The sequence below is a fragment of the Balaenoptera borealis genome, assembly GCF_965194805.1.
Source record: "Balaenoptera borealis genome assembly, chromosome: 5".
Lineage (NCBI taxonomy): Eukaryota > Metazoa > Chordata > Mammalia > Artiodactyla > Balaenopteridae > Balaenoptera > Balaenoptera borealis.
Genome location: NC_138862.1, coordinates 673316 through 693460, shown reverse-complemented (window position 1 = coordinate 693460; position 20145 = coordinate 673316). Strand labels below are relative to the sequence as shown.

Below are 20145 nucleotides of genomic sequence, written 5' to 3'. Positions count from 1 at the left end.
TCTATTGCTGTGTAATAAAGTACCCAAAACTTAGTGATTTAAAACAATAAGCATTTACTATCTTGTAATTTATTCAGGCCAGGAATTCAGGAGAGGCTTCGCTGGGTGGTTCTCACTCAGGGTCCCTCATGAGGTGCAGTCAGGATATTGGCCACAGCCTCGGTCATCTAAGTCTTGGCTGGGGTGGCGGGTCTGCCTCCAAGACGGCTCACTCACCGCTGTCGGCTGTAGGCCTCATCACCTCCCCCGTGAGCTTCTGCAAAGGCTGCTTGAGCGTCTTCACGTTACAGCAGCTGGCTTCCCCCATAGCAAGTCAAGAGGGGACCAGGCAGAAGGCACCCTTCCTTTTATGAGCCAGTCGTGGAAGTCACACAGCATCACTTCCATGTCTTTCTGTTGGTCATACTGGCCAGAGACAGTTCAGGGGGTAAGAGGAGTCTGCATGGGCAAGAGTAATCGGGGGCCACTTGGAGGCTGCCTACCGCAGGCCAAAGTGATTTTTCCCTTCGGGTGTTTTCTGTATTTTGTTGTTGCTATTGTATTTTTCCCCTGGGGTAGATATTTTTAGAATTTTTCATTACATTTGAGAGTAAGATTTTCCACCAGTACACTTTATTATGTGGGCCTCTTTTAATTTATTATGTGTGTTTTTGTGTGTGGTGTATGATGTGTGAGTGTGTGTGCTGTATGTGTGCTGTGTGTGTGTGGTGTGTGGTGTCTGTGTGTGGTGTGCTGTGTGTGTGTGGTGTATGATGTGTGAGTGTGTGTGTGTGGTGTGTGATGTCTGTGTGTGGTGTGTGACGTGTGTGTGGTGTGCTGTGTGTGCTGTGTGTGTGTGGTGTATGATATGTGAGTGTGTGTGATGTGTGTGTGTGTGGTGTGTGATGTGTGTGTGTGTGGTGTGTGACGTGTGTGTGGTGTGCTGTGTGTGTGCTGTGTGTGTGTGGTGTGTGTGTATGGTGATGTCTGTGTGTGGTGTACTGTGTGTGTGCTGTGTGTGTGTGCTGTGTGTGTGTGCTGTGTGGTGTCTGTGTGTGGTGTGCTGTGTGTGTGTGGTGTATGATGTGTGAGTGTGTGCGATGTGTGTGTGATGTCTGTGTGTGGTGTGTGACGTGTGTGTGGTGTGCTGTGTGTGCTGTGTGTGTGTGGTGTATGATATGTGAGTGTGTGTGATGTGTGTGTGTGTGGTGTGTGATGTGTGTGTGTGTGGTGTGTGACGTGTGTGTGGTGTACTGTGTGTGTGGTGTGTGTGATGCATGTGTGATGTCTGTGTGTGTGTGTGCTGTGTGTGTGTGGCGCGTGACATGTGTGCACATGGAGAACAGTGCCAAGCTGGGCAAGCCTCCCCTCAGGTCTGTCCCCTCTCACCTGTAGCACACAGGACATGGTGGGCCTTATGGTGCCCTCTCTGCGGTCTCTCCTCCATGGGGCAGCAGGGTGAGGGGTAGTGGAGGACAAAGCTGTGCCCACATCCTAGTGGTCAGCCCTGACTGGCCCCCCTGACTGAGGTCCCACAGTGGCCGTCGCCAGTGGTTGATGGCTCTGGACCCTTGGCTCTGGCTGGTGCAGCCCGACTCCCTCTTGGCTTCTGGGTGCTTCAGAGCCCCTGGCCTGCCCCTCACCCCACCTTCTTGGTCCTCACCTCAATCGAGTGTTGCCCCCAGACCTCCCTAGACCAGACTCCTCTCGGCCAGGAGCTTCCTTCCTCTGGCCATTCCCTCAGTCTGGGCACATCCATCACCTCCTGCAGGAAGCCCTCCTGGATTTCCTGATACTCCCACGGGGCTTGCTTTAATCTCAGCAACTGTCACCACCCTTCGGGGTCATGACTGTTACCTGTAGCCTCACAGCCTCTTGAGCTAACCATGACCCCATGCGGAGGGAGGCAGGACCATGTCCTGTGCACCCCTAACTACGCCAGGAATAACCCCTCTCACCTTAAACCAAGTGCAAATTCACCTTCTCTCAAAAATGAGACGTTTCCACAGTGTTGAGGGGCATCACCAAGAAACAGCACCAAAGTGCCCCTAACGCCTCTGCTTCCCTTCAGAGCTCTCCAGGTGCCTCCTCTCGCCCCCAGCCATGCGAGGGCCCAGGTTGCCAGCAGAGCCCAAGTCCCCGGCAGGGCTGCATCTTCAGCAGGTTCACCCTCTGTTCCAGGGGCGCCAAGTGAACCAGTTTGCAGGGTCCCCACTGGAACAGCAGGGTGACAAGCCCCTTCCTCGCCTTCCCACGAAGGGTCCCCCTTCCCCTCACACCGTGTCCCCAGAGCCCAGCCAGCCCACCCACGCCGCACCTCGAGGTCCTCTCGCTGCATTTGTCCGGCAGAGGGTGCCCCCGAGTGCAGAGGCCACAGCATCAGGACCACCCCAGGCTCCGCGGAGACACGCCAGGGCGCAGTGACCTCTCTGGAGAAGGGTCTCCTCCACCCTGTGCAGCTGTCCCCACGTCCCTCAACAAAGCAGGACCCGGAGGCCACTGCCTGCCGGCCCTCCAGGCCTGTCCTCGTCAGCGCCCACGTTCCGCTCCCCAGGCCGTCCCCCTCCGCAGTCAGCATGGCGTCCGGTACCAAGGCGCGCCCCGGCCCAGCCTGGGCCCCTCTCCCCTCCCCGGGTGCCCCTCCTCCCAGTCGCCCCCAGCGACCCCTCTGCCCTGCCCACCGCAGGACCCCCTCTGTCCTCACCGATGCCGGTCACTGGCTTTTCAGTTCCCAGGCCGCGCCTGTCTGCCCAGCGCACCCAGGCTCTGCAGGGCAGGGAGGAGTGGCGAGCGTCCCACCCGGAGCGGAGCCCAAAGCTTGCGGTCTCTGCTCCCAGTCAATGCTTGTGGCCCATCCAGGGCAGGGGGAGAGGGGCCCCCGAGCCCAGCTGCTGGCCGGCCGCGTGTGTGCCGCCCCCACCGTCTGGGGAGGAGGGCTCGGACCGTGCTGTGCGCGCGGGGCACCGTCTGCAGCGCCGCTCTCCCCTGCTGCAGGATGTCGGGGCGCACGGGCGCTGCCAAGATGCTCCCAGGCCCCTGCTTCGCCCTCCTGCTCTGGGGGCTCCTGGGGGCCGTCCACGCTCAGCAGCAGGAGGTCATCAGCCCCAGCACCTCCGAGAGGAACAGCTGCCCAGGTACCACCGGGGTGGGTGCGGCGAGGCCTGGGCGGGGCCGGAGGGCGGGGGCGGGGCGGGCTGCGGGGAGGCCGGGCGGGCAGAGCCCGGCACCAGCCCGCGCAAGGGCCCCCGGCGCCACGGTGACTCGTGTGCGTCCCCAGAGAAGGCCGACTGCCCGGTCCACGTGTACTTCGTGCTGGACACGTCGGAGAGCATCACCATGCAGTCCCCCACCGACAGCCTGCTCTACCACATGCAGCAGTTCGTGCTGCAGTTCATCAGCCAGCTGCAGGACGAGCTCTACCTGGACCAGGTGGCCCTGAGCTGGCGCTACGGCGGCCTGCACTTCTCCGACCTGGTGGAGGTGTTCAGCCCGCCCGGCAGCGACCGGGCCTCCTTCACCAAGAGCCTGCAGGGCATCAGCTCCTTCCGCCGCGGCACCTTCACGGACTGCATGCTGGCCAACATGACCCAGGAGGTCCGGCAGCACGTGGGCAAGGGGGTGGTCAACTTCGCGGTGATCATCACCGATGGCCACGTCACGGGCAGCCCGTGCGGGGGCATCAAGCTGCAGGCCGAGCGGGCCCGCGAGGAGGGCATCCGGCTCTTCGCGGTGCCGCCCAACCTGAAGCTGAACGAGCAGGGCCTGCGGGACATCGCCAACACGCCGCACGAGCTCTACCGGAACAACTACGCCACCATGCGGCCGGACTCCACCGAGATCGACCAGGACACCGTCAACCGCATCATCAAGGTCATGGTGAGTCGCTGGGCCGGGGAGGCCACCCCCACCCGCCAGCAGCAGGGACGGAGCGTGGGGCCCAGAGCCCTGGGATCCGCTCACCCGCGTGGCAGGGGGCAGTCCACCGCTCCGGGCCTCAGTTTACCCCCTCTGAGTGAGGTGGCTGAAGAGGGTGGGCCCCGGGCAGGGTCCTGTCTACTCCGATGTCCTGCATCCCCGCCCAGACTTGGAGCTGACCGTGTCTCCAGGTCCCCCCTAACCAGGGTTTCTGTCTGGGTCTTTTCCTCAGAAACATGAAGCCTACGGAGAGGTGAGAGCGTTTCCATCCCTGCCGGCCCTGCCGGGAGCTGCTTGGGGCCTCTGAGCCAGCAGAGACGACCACCCGCGCCCCACTCCCTGGGGCTCCCAGGGTCTAGGACAATGAGGGGGGGGCCGGCCTGGGAGCAAGACCCCTCAGCTCCATGTGGGGCCTGAGACTCGAGTCTGGACAAAGGGCTCCTGGCCACAACCAGGCTGTTTAAACGCAGGAGGTCAGCGTTAGGGTCTACTCAGCCAAAGGATGAGGGTCGAGGTTGAGGGTTGCCCTCTGGGCTGATGGGCTCCATCCACCTGAGGGAGGCCAGGAGGAGAAGGGAGGTGGCCAGCTGGGTGCCCAGCACATGACCTGCAGCACAGGACCTGAAGCCTGTGCTTCCCAAGCACCAGCTCACAGCCCAGGATACTACAAGCACACCCTTTCCCAGCTGCTCAATACCACAGCGATTTAATGTGCAAGCGCAGTGGGGACTGGCCAGCGGCGATTTAATACTTTCTACTGTTGGTCATTGCTTAATGCAGCCTTGATTTCCAAAACTTGCCTAGAGCACTGGTGTGGACCCCTGAACCCGCCCCTGGTGGGCACAGGGGCCTCCTGGGCACCTCCCAAGTCTGTTCCATCACGCAGCCCCCAGCTCAGGATGGCCCAGTGTCCGGTGGGCCCCAGGCTGCACCGTCTCCCTCCCCCCTGGGACTTGTGGTGCTAGCCTCACACGCTGCCCCTTGCTTCCTGTTTCAGTGCTACAAGGTGAGCTGTCTGGAGATCCCCGGGCCCCCCGGCCCCAAGGGCTACCGCGGACAGAAGGTAAGATGCCCAGACCACCCGAGGGGTCTGTTTCCCAGGAAAGCCCCCGACCTGTCTTGAACTCCAAATTTAGGGCCACTGCACCTCGGATGGACTCACCACTTCTCACCCTGGCAGAACTAAAATTCAGCTTTTATCAGCTGCATTTTATATGGCATTTTGAGAAAAGTAGGAATACTTTTTAATTAAGATTTGCCCATAAAAGACTCCTGTAAAGTAAACAAGCATGCTCAAGTACATAAGGAAACATGAACTGCGTTACTCTTGGTAATATGGTGCTAATTCATACAGGGCACTCACTGCTGTCATTTGTTAACTAAGTAGGTTTTAAGAGGTTAGGTTGGCCCTGCGTTTTCGTAACAACACAGGTGTATCAGATGAAATCCTTCCACAATGACTGCCAGGGTATCAGAAACACCAATGATTCATGTCCAACACTGTAAAGGCAGGAGAGGGAAGGAACCTCTGCGGACATGAGACAGCGCGTTTGAAGTACTGTTAACGGGGAAGTTACTACTAAGTGGCTTCTTTCTAAATTCGGGGGAGAGGTGTCTGCCCGGCTGCCAGGGCGCTGGCCAGACGCACCCTCTGCCTCCCCACCTTGATTTATTCCTTTTTCTTTCGTCTGCTTTCAGGGCGCCAAGGGCAACATGGGTGAGCCCGGAGAGCCTGGACAGAAGGGGCGACAGGTGAGTACCCTCCACACCCCGTCCCGGCGGCCCCCGCTCCCCACGGCTGAGGGTACATCCACGGCCCTTTGCTCTTCCACAGGGAGATCCAGGCATCGAAGGCCCCATTGGATTCCCAGGACCCAAGGCAAGTTGCTGCGGACCCTGCCCGGGGGGCGGGGGACATGAGGACAAGCCAAGGGCTCCCTGGCTCCAGGCGGGGCCCGCCGCCGGTGTCGGGATGTGTCTGGCGTGGCCCACTGCTCCCGCCCCTGCCCCAAGGAAGTGAAGCGCTGCTGCATTTCCAGCGACGTCCCTGGTGGTGCCTCTGCACCCAAGCCTGACGACCACCACCCCACCCCCATCGCCCCCACCTCCCCATCCCCCCTTCTTCCCCCCCAGGCCTGCTGGGTCCCAGCGCACACACCCTGGTAACGCTGCTTTACTTTCCTTCCGACCTCAGGGTGTTCCTGGTTTCAAAGGAGAGAAGGTGAGACTGGGCTCTGGGCGGCCAGACCTCACACGGCCCCAACCCTGGCAGCAGTGTCCAGTAGCGAGCCGGGTAGCGAGCCGGGGGTCCGTGCTGGGGCATGGGACCCGGTGTCGTGCCGCTAGTAGCCTTCTGGGGCCGCTCTGGCCTCGTGTTTTGTCCAAGGGTAGACTTGGGCCCCTAAGGCAGTGGCGTCTGTGATGTGTTAGCAGCGCTAACTGGCCTCGTTTCCTCCCGTGCAGGGCGAGTTTGGAGCCGAAGGGCGGAAGGTGAGCAGACAGGCGGGCGGGGGCGGGGTGCCTGCCTCCCCACTGCTCAGAAGGAAGGAGCAGCGGGGCTAACAGGGTCCCTCCTCCCCTCTCCTCCAGGGCGCCCCCGGCCTGGCGGGCAAGAACGGGACGGATGGACAGAAGGTAGGGTGCTCTGGGGCTCCGTCCCCGGGCAGAGCAAGGGTGCCCGTGAACTGACAGCCACGCCCTCGAGACTCTCAGGTCCCTCCAGGGGCCAGGCCTCTGGGCCTCTCTGGCCACTGCGCACAACCTGTGGCTTGGGTGGCCCCTGGTTGCATCTACCCGGTGGACACAGGACACACAGGAACCTTGCAAGAGCGGAAGTGGACATTTGCTCCTGAAAAGCAGGGCCCGGCCTTGCAGGACTCTCCCTGCCTGTCCTGCAGACCCCACGTCTGGCCTGACTGGTGGTTCACACACGTGCACAGGTGCACACAAACAGCACACACACACATGTCACAGGTGAGCACGCACCATGCATGCACGCACACGCACACGCCTGGAGGGGGCACCACAGACACTCATGCTCCCGGCCGCACCCCGGAGACTCTGGACCACCACCCTGACAGCCACTGACGCACACGTCCACAGTGGGGTGCCCGGTGCACGTAGACCCGGCACCACTGACCTCTGTCGTCGGGGCCCATGTCCTCCGAATCCTGGCCTTGACGCATCTTCTGCTCCCCTCTTTTCCTTCAGGGCAAGTTGGGGCGCATCGGACCTCCTGGCTGCAAGGGAGACTCCGGGGATCGGGTGAGCACAGCGTTGCGGCTTTGCGTCGAGCCCCTGGCCCCGGGAGGTGCCAGGCGCCGGGCGGGGGTGGGGAGTGCAGCCACCAGCGCTGCAAGCTGCGGCGGGAAGCCAGTAGCTGGGCTCCTCCCTCCAGCCCCTCCCCCGCCTGTCCCGGGACCCCGCCAGCGTTCAGCCGGGGTTGGGGTCACAACATGACGAATGGCCTCAGCGGCTCCCGGGTCAGGTGGCGGGTGGCTGCTTCCAGAGTCCCGAGGGGCTCCCGTGCCAGCGGCTTGTCCGGTCTGCCCGCCCAGGCCGGGGGTCCCGGCAGCCAGTCCAGCGATGGGGTGCTGGTCACCCTCCCCCTGGTCAGCTGGCCCTGACCCCACGGGGAAAATGCAAGCACAGCTCCTGGCCAGAGCCCCAGCACAACCCTCTCCCTTCTTGCAGGGCCCGGATGGTTACGTGGGGGAAGCCGGCAGCCCTGGCGAGCCAGGAGATCAAGGCTCCAAGGTAGGCAGCCTGGCCGAGGTGGCGGGCCGGCCAGAGCAGAGGGGGTCGCCACCCTCCTGGGGGCCTTCTCCCTGCCTGCAGCACCGGGCCGAGATGCCCAGCAGAGAGGCCCTGGCCCCGCAAACCGGGCAGGGGGCCGTGGGTGCCCACACAGGGGGACCTGCTCCACAGACGCGGGCGGGGAAGCGCGCGCCCCCAGCCCCGCCGGGGTCCTGCCCCACTGCTGGCATCTGAAGAGCACGAGGCTGATTTCTCCAAACCCTTCCAGGGGGACCCTGGCCGCCCCGGACGCAGAGGGCCCCCGGGGGAAAGCGGGGCAAAAGGAAGCAAGGCAAGTGTTCCCGGCGGGCTCCGGCCGCACGCCCGTGGTGCCCCATGGCGGGGGGTGGGCAGGCAGGCCGGCCCTGGGTCCTGAGCGCCCCCAGCCTCTCTGTCCCTGCTGCCAGGTGACGGCGCACCGCACCGCGAGGGAGACACGGCCCCACCGGAGACGGCGGGCATGCGTCCGCACGGGCCGGGCTCTGCCCACAGCCGTCCGTGCGCCTGGGCAGATCACGGCCGTAGCTGAGCTGTCTCTTCCCCGCAGGGCTACCAAGGCAACACCGGAGCCCCCGGAAGTCCCGGCCTGAAAGGAGCCAAGGGTGGGCCTGGGCCCCGAGGCCCCAAAGGCGAGCCCGTGAGTTCACCTGCCCACAGGCCCTGGGCACCCTGGCCGGCCCGCCGCACCCTCCCACAGGGCTGCCTCGACGCGCGCTGCTCTGGGCCTCTGTGAGCCCAGCGTCCTCCGGCCTCTCCAGCTGAGCCTCCTGGCCCCCACACAGCAGCTGCCACGGAGGGCCGCTGGGGAGTGGCTTGCGGGGCCCAGGCACACCCCTGCCGGACGCTCGGTGCCCATGAAGTGGCCCCGGGGCCCCACCTTGCCCCCCCCCGGCAGGACCCCCCGAGGGCTCAACCTAGACCCAGGCACACACTCTGCGGGTCCACACGGCGACCCCACTCAGCCGTCCCTGAGGGTCCTGCCACAGGGTGGGTGGAGCCCAGTCCCAGGGCTGACCCCCAGAGGGGACTCATCATCCCGATCCGGGGGGAACAGAGGGACTTCGCGAAGAGCTGGTCCAAGCTCGGTCCCAGTCACGTCACCTGAGCTCCTGGACTTACAAGCTCACCAGCCCCCATCATTTCCTAAATCCTCGTCTGGGACCAAACCGACCCAGCAGAGGACAGGGTCTCGGCTGAGGCCCTCAGGAAGGGCCCCCAGACCCCACAGCCAGAGTCCTTGTGGGGAGAACAGACTGGGGGGTTCCAGTGGGGCTCCCACGCTGGAACCCCACACTCCCACGTGCCTGTTCTCTGCAGGGGCGCAGGGGAGACCCTGGAACCAAGGGCAGCCCAGGCAGCGATGGCCCCAAGGGCGAGAAGGTGAGTGTCCGCACGGGGGAGCCTCGGGCACTGTCTGCCGTGTCTGTGTCTACACCGGAGTCTCACCGTGGTGCCAGTGGAGCCCCTGTGATGAGGGATGACCAACACCCCCTCCACGGTCCACCTAGGAGACAAAGGCAACCCCCGGGGCCTGACCGTCAGGGGGCGCTCCCTGCGGGGTCTGGGAGAGCAGGAGGCACTCCCTGATGAGAGGCCTGGGCAAGGACAGTCCCACGCACGTCATGCACAGCTGCTCCACCCCCCAGCGCCCCCCCACACGTGCTCCTGTAGCTGGCGCAGGAGGTCTTTGTGGTGAAATCCGAGGGCAGCCATTTCCCTGTGAGATGTGGGGGAAGGTCGCAAAGGAGGGGCTCCCTCCTCTGGGACTCGTGGCCCCTGCCCTGCTGCATGAGGCCGAGCGGGCAGGCCTGCTGTTCCAGCTCCGCCCTCCACCGTCTGGGGCCTCATCCCCGGCGAGCTCATGATCCCCTCTCCTCACCTCCCGCAGACTAACCTGGCCTCTCTTCCCACAGGGGGACCCTGGCCCTGAGGGGCCCCGGGGCCTGGCTGGAGAGGTTGGCAACAAGGGAGCCAAGGCAAGTGGGGCAGCGGGTGGGCCGCCACAAAGGCCACATACCCTCCTGGGGTGGCACCGCCAGGGCCCCCTGCCCCTCTCCTGCCCTCCGCCCTGCAGACCCTGCCTGGGGCCACTGGGGTCAGGGCTAAGGACCTCATGGAGGGCAGCAGGGCCCCCTGCCCTTGCCGAGGTCCACAGTGAGTGACAACAGGGTCTCTGAAGCGCCCTCGTCTCTTTTCTTTCCAGGGAGACCGAGGTTTACCTGGACCCAGAGGTCCCCAGGGGACTGTTGGAGAGCCCGGGAAGCAGGTCAGTAGCAGGATGCCTGGGAGGGCCCATGGCTTTGGGTCCTCCTGTCCTCGGGGGGGCAGGATGCTGTCCGCACAGTAAACCTGGGCAGCGGGAGAGGGAGCCGAAGGCCCCCATGCACCTCACACCATCATCCTGCCCTGAGGGGTCAGGCTTTACCGGGGGGGGGGGGATGTGCCAGGGGGAGCCGGGACGTGGCACGCGGAGAGGAGAGACCCTCGGGACGGCCAGCCCTGCAGGGCAGCGATGCTGCCCGGGGGTCAGAGCTGGATGAGGTCAGCCCCGTCTGTGCCGACTCCCTGCTTCCTTTCTGCCCTCAGGGATCTCGGGGAGACCCTGGGGACGCTGGCCCCCGCGGAGACTCAGGAGAGCCTGGCCCCAAGGTATGCCCCCTCCCCACCCGGCAGGCAGCATGGGCCAGGGCTCCTGAGTAAGGCTGCTGGGAGCATGCCGGCCCTGCCCCCTTGGTGAGGGAGGACATCAGGGGCCTGGGCAGCAACCTCCCACCCCAGCCCGTGTTCTCACCCTCAGGGGTGGCGTGTCCTCCCAAGGCGGGCCCTGCCCACCCACCCCCAGTCCAGGCCGACTGACTCAGTCTCCACCTTTTCCACTGGCCCTGCCCTGACTGGCCTCCCGTGTCCCCCAGGGAGACCCCGGCAGGCCTGGCTTCAGCTATCCGGGACCCCGAGGAGCACCTGTAAGTCCTGGGGTGGGACAGGGACTGGGGGAGGGGGCGGGCATTGTCGGGAGGGCCCTGACTGGAAGGTTCCTGCTAGCTCCTGCCAGGGCCCCCCGCCGGGCCCAGGGTGAGGCTGGGGTGGGGCGGGGGGGCCATCAAGAGCAGAGGCGGGTCCCCTGGGAATCTCAGACGTTCTCCCATAGCCTCTGCGGCTCTGTACAGATTTCGATACCCAAGCCCACCCGTCAGGGAAGGGAGGGGGCTGCACAGCCATCAGTCCTCAGCTCAGTGCTGAGTGACCCCTGTGCTTGCTTCCCAGGGAGAGAAAGGCGAGCCTGGCCTCCGCGGCCCCGAGGTACGTACCGCGGGGCGGTCTGTGCAGCGGGCCTCTGTGCTGAGCTCTGCTGGTGGGAGCGGGCCGCGCCCTGAAATGCCGCCGTGTGGGGCTGCATCTGACCGCCCCGCACTGCTGAGTACAGGTTCCTCCTGAAAAGGCGTGTTCCTCTTGGGCAGATCCCTGGAGGGCTGGGGGGCGGCAGGGAGCAGTGCCAGCTGCCGAGCTCTCTGCGTTGTTAACACGGGTGTCCTGTGTCACAGGGGGGCAGAGGTGACTTCGGGTCCAAAGGAGAACCCGGGAGGAAAGGCCAGAAGGGCGAGCCTGTGAGTACCTCTGCTGCCTGTTGACGGTTGCCGGGGGCAGGGCCGCGTGGGGGGACCACCCAAGGTACTGCCGGAGCCCACCTGCCCGTTTCCTTCTCAGGCAGATCCTGGTCCCCCTGGTGAGCCAGGCCCGCGGGGGCAGAGAGGAGCGCCAGGACCCGAGGTAGGTCAGTTGCCCATCCCTTTGGCCCTCGGGCCACAGTCCCTGGGCCAGCCAGGCCAACAGGCAGCCCGAACCATGCAGGGGTCCTGGAGTGGCCGCGTGAGAACAAGTCCAGCCCTCCCAGCCTCGGCCATGACAGGTGTCACATCTCACAGATACCCTTCCTCCTTCCAGGGAGAGCCTGGCCCCCCAGGAGATCCCGGCCTCACGGTAGGTGTCAGTCGGGGTGGGACTCAGGGCCCTCCTCCCTCTTAAAAATCTGAAGGGCAGGTCAGCAGGGGTGAGGTCAGAGCAGGAGGTGGGCAGGGGCCACAGGCTTCCTGCAGAAGCGCTTCCAGCCCCTCCCCAGGGTTTGTGCTCTGGGCTGGGGGCTGACCCCGCTGTGTCACAGGAGTGCGACGTCATGACCTACGTGAGGGAGACGTGCGGGTGCTGTGGTGAGTCGTGGCCCCCGCGCGGCTGGACTGGGACACTTGTGTCCTCGGGGGCTCTTGTCCCGGGGTCAGGGTCATCCATCCGAGTCCTACCCTCCCGCTCACATTCACTGTTTCCCACGGTGCACCTGCCTGCACGCCCCTGGGGTCTTAGGCTGTCTCCCTGGGCCGGGGGTCAGCGCTGTCACCCGCCCGCCCCTCCGCTCACCCCTCCCTGCCTGCTCACCCCGCCCCGCCTGCTCGCCCCGCCCTCCGCTCGCCACGCCCCCCGCTCACCCCGCCCCGCACGCTCACCCCGCCCCCCGCAGACTGTGAGAAGCGCTGTGGCGCTCTGGACGTGGTGTTCGTCATCGACAGCTCCGAGAGCATCGGCTACACCAACTTCACCCTGGAGAAGAACTTCGTCATCAACGTGGTCAACAGGCTGGGGGCCATCGCCAAGGACCCCAAGTCGGAGACGGGTCAGCGGCCCCGCAGTGGGGTGGGGGTCCGGCGGGGCAGGGCTCGAGCAGAGGGGCCGCAGGACGCCTGAGGTCCGGATAGAAATCCACGGGAGGGGTCCCGGAGGGGTCCTAGCCCTGCCGAGGGCCGCCCTCACGCCCGCGCCCGCCCGCAGGGACCCGCGTGGGCGTCGTGCAGTACAGCCACGACGGCACCTTCGAGGCCATCCAGCTGGACGACGAGCGCATCGACTCACTCTCCAGCTTCAAGGAGGCCGTCAAGAACCTTGAGTGGATCGCGGGCGGCACCTGGACGCCCTCGGCCCTCAAGTTCGCCTACAACCAGCTCATCAAGGAGAGCCGGCGCCAGAAGACCCGCGTGTTCGCGGTGGTCATCACGGACGGCCGCCACGACCCCCGCGACGACGACCTCAACCTGCGGGCGCTGTGCAACCACGACGTGACGGTGACGGCCATCGGCATCGGGGACATGTTCCACGAGAAGCACGAGAGCGAGAACCTGTACTCCATCGCCTGCGACAAGCCGCAGCAGGTGCGCAACATGACGCTCTTCTCCGACCTGGTGGCCGAGAAGTTCATCGACGACATGGAGGACGTGTTGTGCCCGGGTGAGTCCGGAGGAGAGCAGGGGAGGGGCGCGCGGCCGGGGAGGGGCCGGGTCTCCGCAGGCCTCCAAGGGAGCCACCGGGACCCCCGCCTCTTTTCCTCTCTCCTAGACCCCCAGATCGTGTGCCCGGACCTTCCCTGCCAAACAGGTAACGCGGGCGCCACTGGCCCCCCAGGCAAGCCGGCAGCCAGGGCCGGGGGGAGGGCCGTGCAGGGACCCTAGGAATTGCCGCCGCAGCCGCCCCAGCGAGAAGCCTCAGATTCCAGACCCGCGGTGGCCCGGCTCCGGGACCCCGGCACTTCCGAGGAGGGGCTGGGGGTGCAGTTGACGTCTGGAGTCACTCGGCCGCCCCACCCACCTGGCGCATGTCGGGAGGGGGTGCGCTAAGCTCTCGGGCCGCTGGTCTCGAACACAGATTCACGGCCTCGTGGGCTGAGGTGCCCAGAGGCACAGACACCCCAGGGCCACCCCGGTCCTGCAGGCGGAAGCCCTGGATCCAGTAAGTGAAATGGCTGGTCTTAAACCCTCAGGGAGGCGAACGCATCCACAGCCACGGGGGCGGCTGCAGAGCGGGCCCCTGCCCTGACGCCCTGCGCTGCTGCCTGGCGGCTGGGGTTTGGTCTTCCCTCCGGAGCAGACATGTTTAGGGGGCCGTGCCTCGAGCCCTACGTGGTTGCACTAGAGCGGGAGGCTGGGGGCTGGGGACCCACGGAGGCTGCCCCCAAGGGGTCCCTCGGGGCGGGGAAGGGGCAGGATGCGTCAACCAGCTCCTCTGGGCATTCTGCTGCTGCCTCGGAGGGGCCCCTGGGGCCGGCTCTGGGTGGTGGGGGCCCCGCAGCAGGCGGGGGGCAGGGTGAGTCGGGCTGGACCGTTGGCAGGTCCCACACTGATGGGAACCTTGGGGCCTGCGTCCACATCCGTGTCTGCCACGAGGTCAGCGGTCCGGCAGCCTCCTCCCAGGCGTCAGGGGGCCCCGGGCAGGTTCAAAGGCACCAAGGCAGCCTGAGGTAAGGGACCGTGTTGAGTTGGGGACAGGGGTCCGCACACTCATTCTGACAGAGAACTGCCAAGGAAGTGCTCGCCGAGATTGTACCAGTGACTGTGCCATGGCCATTGGCAAGCTGTGGGGTCATCCCAGAGACGGCCTGGGCCTGGGGTCCCCAGAGCCAGCTGAAGACGGTTGTGTGTGGCGCCCAGAGCCACCCCAAACCCCAGAGGCTGGCCCAATAGCGCCAACCCCAGTCTCCCCCGGGGGCTAAAGAGGGTGGGGTCCGCGCAGAGACCCAACTAACCCCTGGTCTGTGCCCCTGCCTTCAGGGCGCCTGACTCCTCCCAGGCTGCGGTCCCGTGGTCAGCTTGGCCCCTCGAGGGCAGAAACCTGACCCAGCCCCTGGTGCCAGGGCCCAGCGGTGATTTTGCTGGGGAAGCTGTGAGTTTCTCGCCATGGGGAGTCCGCTGAGGGTCTCTGTAGATGTTCCTTATCAAGCTGAGGGTGGCCCCCCATTCCTAGGTACTGAGAGTCTGTCGTGAACGAGTGTGGGATTTTGTCAGATGCTTTTTCTGCACCTGTTGATATGATCAGGTGGTTTTTCTTCTTTAGCTTGCTGATGTGGTGGATTGTGTTCATTGAGTTTTGAGTGTTGAACCAGCCTTCCAAGACCTGGGATAGATCCCACTTGGTCATGATGTATAAAACATATATATTGTTAGAGTTGATTGCTAATATTTTATTGAGGATTTTTGCATCTGTGTTTGTGAGACATCTTGGGCTGTCGTGTCCTTTCTTGTGATGTCTTTGCTTTTGATGCTAGAGTAGTGCTGGTGATCTCACTTCCCCTGAGCCTCCAGGACCTGACAGTGAAAGGGAACAGCCCCCTTAGGGACCCCTCCCCTGTTCTCCTAAGTCCCCCCTCTGCTAAACTCACAACCTCATTCTCCTTTAAAGTGATTTGAAATTTCCTAGTAAATTAGACATTGTGACCAGAAGGGAAGAAAGTAAATGTTATCTACAGAATATGCTTTTACAAATGACCTCCTTGACACGAGTGGACTCTGGCATGCTCGCTGAGGGCTGAGCAGATGGGGCGCTGTGTGGACGCCGCCTGCTCTGGCACGGCCCTGACCTACTGGACCAAATGGCCCCTTCCACCCAGAGGCTCAGCCGCATCTGGGCTTGGACCAAGCCAGGTGGGCAGCTCAGCTGGGACAGAACCACGAGGCTGTCAAAGAGAAACAAAGGCAGACACCAGTCAAAGGCGGCCAAGGCAGGTTTTCTTCCGCGACAGCTGCTGCAGGAGGGGGAGAGCCAGGGGGACCTGAGCCCTGCTCCCCACGCCAAGGCAGGAGGCTCCGGTAGGCTGGGCGCCCCAAAGGAAGGGCGCGGGGCAGGGCTGGGGCCGTGAGGCCAGGCCACCCGGGCGCGCTAACTGGACGTGCCCTTGGCACCCTGCGGACAGGAGGCCGTGGTGCGCCTGGAGCGAGGGGCCCGGAGGGTAGGCCCTGACCTGCCCGGGACGGGACGGGACGGGGAGAGCGTGGGGCGCGCTGAGCGTTTGCTCCCTGGTCCTCGGGGCAAAGGCTCCGGGCGGGGAGGTTTACGTCTGACGGTGAAGGGCGGGGGAGGATTTGTAACCACAAGCCGGCGAGAAACCGCCCTGAGAGGGGCTCCAGGGGCCCCCGCCTATCGCCAGGCGGGGCTGGAACAGGCAGGGAATTCTCCCCGCAGTGCTGAGCGTTTTAAGGGGGCTGGGGTCGTCCCTGGGCAGGGCCCTGAGCTGCCAGCAGCCGCCACAACCTGGTTAGTCTCAGCAGCCGTCTGTGCCAAGAGTCTTGCAGTTCTCGAGCTTCTGTTCCCCGTCTCCTCCGGGCTCCCCGAAGCCCCTTTATTTAGCTTTGGCACCCCGCGCTGACCATGCGGGAGCTGCAGCCTCCCCGGCTCCTCATCTGACGCCCTCGCTGAGCTCTTGGTCCCTCCTCATCTCCGAGGAGAGAGGCGGCTGGAGCCCCGATCACGCCGACCAAGTCCCTTAAAGACTTCTCTGGAATCCCCCGCAGATGGACCGCGGCCTGGCGGCGAGCCCCCGGTCACCTTCCTCCGCACGGAAGAGGGCCCGGACGCCTCCTTCCCCAGGACCATCCCCCTGATCCAACAGTTGCTAAACGCCACGGAGTTCACACAGGACCCAGCCGCCTACTCCAGGCTGGTGGCTGTGCTGGTCTACACCGCGGAGCGGGCCAAGTTCGCCACGGGCAGCGAGCGGCAGGACTGGATGGACCTGTTCATTGACACCTTTAAGCTGGTGCACAGGGACATCGTGGGCGACCCCGAGACCGTGCTGGCGCTCTGCTGAACCCCCGGGCTGCAGCCCCGCCGGCTGCATTAGCTCCCAGGCACTGCCTGCCTTACACTGCGGGGCTTAAGACAGCAGGAAGCTGTTCTCTTGGTCCGGAGGCCAGAAGCCCAAAAGCAAGGTGTCCCAGGGCCGCGCGCCCTCTGGGCCTCTAAGGGAGGGCCCTTCCTGCCTCTCCAGCTCCTGTCTCTGCCTCTGTGGACACATGGCCTCTCCCCTTCCCCCCACGCCCTGCCCCGGCCTGCCTCCTACAGGGACACTTGTGGCACTTAGGGCCAGATAATCCAGGAGAGTCTCCCCATTTCAAGGGAGTTATTAATTGAATTCCATCTGCAAAGTCCTTTTGCCATATAAGGTCATATTCACAGGCTCCAGGATTAGGACGTAGGCATCTCTTGGGGACCGTTATTTAGCCAAAAAGAAAGAGGGAAGACCAGAGCCTCATAAGCAACTCCAACTCCCGGCTTCACCTCTGGCCTCTGTGCCCAGGTCACCCCTTGTGCACTTCTCTCGTCCCCCTGGTTGATACATTGAGAAACCCCCCCAAACCAGCAGTCCCTGCGTTTCTGACTCTGACCGCAGGGACTTACAGGCCCAGGGGCACACAGGGAACTCGCTGGGCAGTTTCAGCTCTAGCTCCAGCCCTGTGGGTTTAAAGCCAAAGCTGCTCTTCATCTGCACTGCCATATAAATAAGCTCCTTTAAAAAAAAAAAAAAATCTGCCAGAAACACTCGCTCCTCCGCGGGTAGCCCAGTACTGCAGGCGACACACCAAGAGTGTCCTTCAGGTGTTGTGAGCGCATCTCATACATTCTATAAAAGCTGCAAAACGAGGAGTGTGAATGTGTGCTGTGGTCAGCGACTTGCTGAGGCCAACTGCTGGCTCGCCTGGACCTCGGGGGTTGCCCATGCAGTGGGGCACCTGGGGCCTGCGGGGCCCAAGCGGGATCCTGAGCCCCTCGTGGTTGGTGCCACAGGTCAGGAGCTCCTTCAGATGGGATCGCTGTGCTCCCGGCCCTGGCTCAGCACGCCTGGGCTGTGACCAGAGCCCTTTCCTGCCCCGGTCAGGAGGGTGCCCATGGGGCTGAGGAGCTGGACCCATGAGGGAGGACCAGCCCCGCCCCTGCCGAGCCCCGTTGGCCGTTAGAGCTGAGATCTCAGCAGTGCCTTGGGCGAGGGGCTTGGCTGCACGCTCCTGGACGGAGACCCAGCCTGTGGTCCCGCGTGTGGAGCAGGTTTTCAGGCTGTGCAGAGGCGCCCACGTCCCTCAGAGGCCCAGCCTCAGCCCTGGTGGCAGGCTTGCCCTCACACTGTCCAGCATGTCCTGGGCTGGTGACTGGCCGGATGAGGGCAAGGGTCTCAGGTAACAGGGAGTCACCCGGGCTGCCACAGGGGTCTGGCCACACCTGTGCCCACTGCCCACCAAAGCCTTGGCCAGTTGAGGGGACACAGGCCCCTTCTCTCCCTGATGCTCCCAGGGCTGAGAGAGATACGGCCCAGCCTCCAGAGGTGGGTCCTTGCGTCTGGGGATCTTCATGAGGTCTTTTTACACGATCACAGGTGTGATGACACCTCTCTCTCCCACTCCTACTCCCCATGGACCGTGGTCCTTTGGGGCACATCCAATTCTTGGGCCAAAAGAAGGGGCTTTACTGATCCCTGCCTGCCTGCCCACGAGGCCTGAAGGAGGTCGCTGGGCAGAGATGGTGCTGGGAGAGTGGAAGGGGACCCCTCAGCCTCAGGTTTGGGGACATTTCCTGGTGGGAGCACAGCCAGGAGAGACGGTGTCGGTCCCAGGGAGACAGGGTAGGAGCCTGGACCCACGTCCTGGGCGCTGTGGAGGGCTCCCGACCGCCGGTGATCTTGGGTGAAGCTCCAGCGGTCTGAGTGGCTCCTGTGGACGGGTGCGCGCAGAGAGGCGGGCACGGGGCGTGGCCTGGGCGGGCGTGGCCCGGGGGGCGCGGCTGGGGCGGGGCAGCGGGGCCTCACCCAGGTCGCCCGCGCACCACCCCGTCTCGCCCCCAGAGCTGTACGTGGCCCAGTGCACGCAGCGGCCCGTGGACATCGTCTTCCTGCTGGACGGCTCCGAGCGGCTGGGCGAGCAGAACTTCCACAAGGCGCGGCGCTTCGTAGAGGAGGTGTCCCGGCGGCTGACCCTGGCGCGCAGGGACGACGACCCGCTCAACGCGCGCGTGGCGCTGCTGCAGTTCGGAGGCCCGCGCGAGCAGCAGGTGGCCTTCCCGCTGACCTCCAACCTGACCGTCATCCAGGAGGCGCTGGCGAGCGCGCGCTACCTCAACTCCTTCTCGCACGTGGGCGCGGGCATCGTGCACGCCATCAACCAGGTGGTGCGCGGCGCGCGGGCCGGGGCGCGCCGCCACGCCGAGCTGGACTTCGTGTTCCTCACGGACGGCGTCACGGGCAACGACAGCCTGGAGGAGGCGGTGCACTCCATGCGCAAGCAGAACGTGGTGCCCACCGTGGTGGCCGTGGGCAGCGACGTGGACGCGGACGTGCTCTCCAAGATCAGCCTGGGCGACCCGGCCGCCGTCTTCCGCGAGAAGGACTACGACAGCCTGGCCCAGCCTGGCTTCTTCGACAGGTTCATCCGCTGGATCTGCTAGCGCCCCCTGCCCGCCCCCACCACCAGCCCCGTGACCCCTGCCCCGTGGGTGCTGTCCTCCTGTCCGTGGTGCTACTCAGACCCCACCTGAGAGGTCCGGCGCACTGAGGGCTCAATCTCTCCACATGTGGGTGTGAAGTCAGGAGCGGAGGACCCCCGCCCACCCCAGCTCCTACCGGGGATCCCGCAGCCCTGGACACCCTGAGCGCACTGCCCCTCTTCACCATCCACCCTTGTCCTGCCCTCTGTGCCCTCCTGGGACCCCAGAGGCTTCCCGGGGGGCACATCTGGGGCTGGCCTCCCTCAGCCCAGCCTCATTCCCAGGCTTGTCCTCCCCCGAGTGCCCTCCAGAGGCTCTCTGCCAGCCCTCCTGGCCCCGCTCCCAGGTCTCTGGGCGTCACCTGCCCCATCAGACTGAGCTGTGACAGCAGGCCCTGCACCTCCCTGTGTGCACACACCCCAGTCCAATAAAGGCTTTGAACCCCGCTTGCTCCCCAGCTTGCAAGTGTCTGTGCCAGTGGGGATGCTGAGACCGTTCACATGAGCCCCAGGACTGATCATGCCCCGGGGTCCCCGGAGTGCTCTGTGCACCCAGAGGGTGCCGGGCCCGGCCTCCTGTCCTTACAGGCACCCGCTCCCAAGGGCACCGACTGGACGGCTTCAGCCGTGGAATCCACCTCTGTCTGGTTGGCTTTGGGCTGAAAACAAAGTATTTGGTCAGTGAAGTCTCACTCTGTCCCCAGAACGGGGCCAGAGCACTTTAGGGATGTTTGTTGGTTTGCATGAGGATACTTGTGGATAGAGATAGGTGATAGAGAGATGACAGATGATAGAAAGAGAGGGGATACAGATAGATGGTAGACAGACGACAGGTACACAGATGAGAGAGAGGTGATTGATATATAGATAATAGATAGATGACAGGTACACAGATGACAGAGAAGTAGATAGATAATTGATTGATACATAGATGATAGATAGATAGATAGACAGAGGAGAAATGAGAGAGAGGCTCTTTTTTTCTGGCAGCCTCAGTGACTTTTTGTCCAGACGCCCAGGTCTTTTAAGTTCACCCTCTGGGAAGTGCCCTGTTAAACCCCAGGCTGTTTAGTCTGCTGGGCCTGGCCTAACAAAGTACCTCAACCTGGGGGCTTAAACTACGGTCTGGAGGCCAGCAGGCGGCGCAGTCCAGGTGTCCTCAGCGCCGCGCCCC

At 64.1% G+C, this 20145-nt stretch overlaps 1 protein-coding gene across 4 annotated transcripts in view; it reads left to right on the top strand.

Annotated features, from left to right (window-relative positions):
- Positions 1-19418, top strand: part of COL6A2 (collagen type VI alpha 2 chain) — a 37147-nt gene extending 17729 nt beyond the window's left edge. For 2 of the 4 annotated variants that reach the window (XM_082392487.1, XM_082392486.1), the window contains 27 exons: positions 2974-3113; positions 3257-3855; positions 4127-4147; positions 4892-4957; positions 5593-5646; positions 5729-5773; positions 6089-6115; positions 6358-6384; positions 6484-6528; positions 7105-7158; positions 7588-7650; positions 7919-7981; positions 8237-8326; positions 9007-9069; positions 9603-9665; positions 9893-9955; positions 10276-10338; positions 10602-10652; positions 10954-10989; positions 11232-11294; positions 11395-11457; positions 11632-11667; positions 11849-11894; positions 12200-12352; positions 12508-12960; positions 13069-13107; positions 18335-19418. In XM_082392487.1, the coding sequence (XP_082248613.1) occupies positions 2975-3113; positions 3257-3855; positions 4127-4147; positions 4892-4957; positions 5593-5646; positions 5729-5773; positions 6089-6115; positions 6358-6384; positions 6484-6528; positions 7105-7158; positions 7588-7650; positions 7919-7981; positions 8237-8326; positions 9007-9069; positions 9603-9665; positions 9893-9955; positions 10276-10338; positions 10602-10652; positions 10954-10989; positions 11232-11294; positions 11395-11457; positions 11632-11667; positions 11849-11894; positions 12200-12352; positions 12508-12960; positions 13069-13107; positions 18335-18933 (3084 nt within the window). In that variant the 5' untranslated portion in view covers position 2974 and the 3' untranslated portion in view covers positions 18934-19418. Of the gene's footprint in view, positions 1-2973; positions 3114-3256; positions 3856-4126; positions 4148-4891; positions 4958-5592; positions 5647-5728; positions 5774-6088; positions 6116-6357; positions 6385-6483; positions 6529-7104; positions 7159-7587; positions 7651-7918; positions 7982-8236; positions 8327-9006; positions 9070-9602; positions 9670-9892; positions 9956-10275; positions 10339-10601; positions 10653-10953; positions 10990-11231; positions 11295-11394; positions 11458-11631; positions 11668-11848; positions 11895-12199; positions 12353-12507; positions 12961-13068; positions 13108-16013; positions 17143-18334 lie in introns of those variants that run through there. The other 2 variants (XM_082392488.1, XM_082392489.1) reach the window with 2 other exon arrangements.
- Positions 19419-20145: the final 727 nt, after the last annotated feature.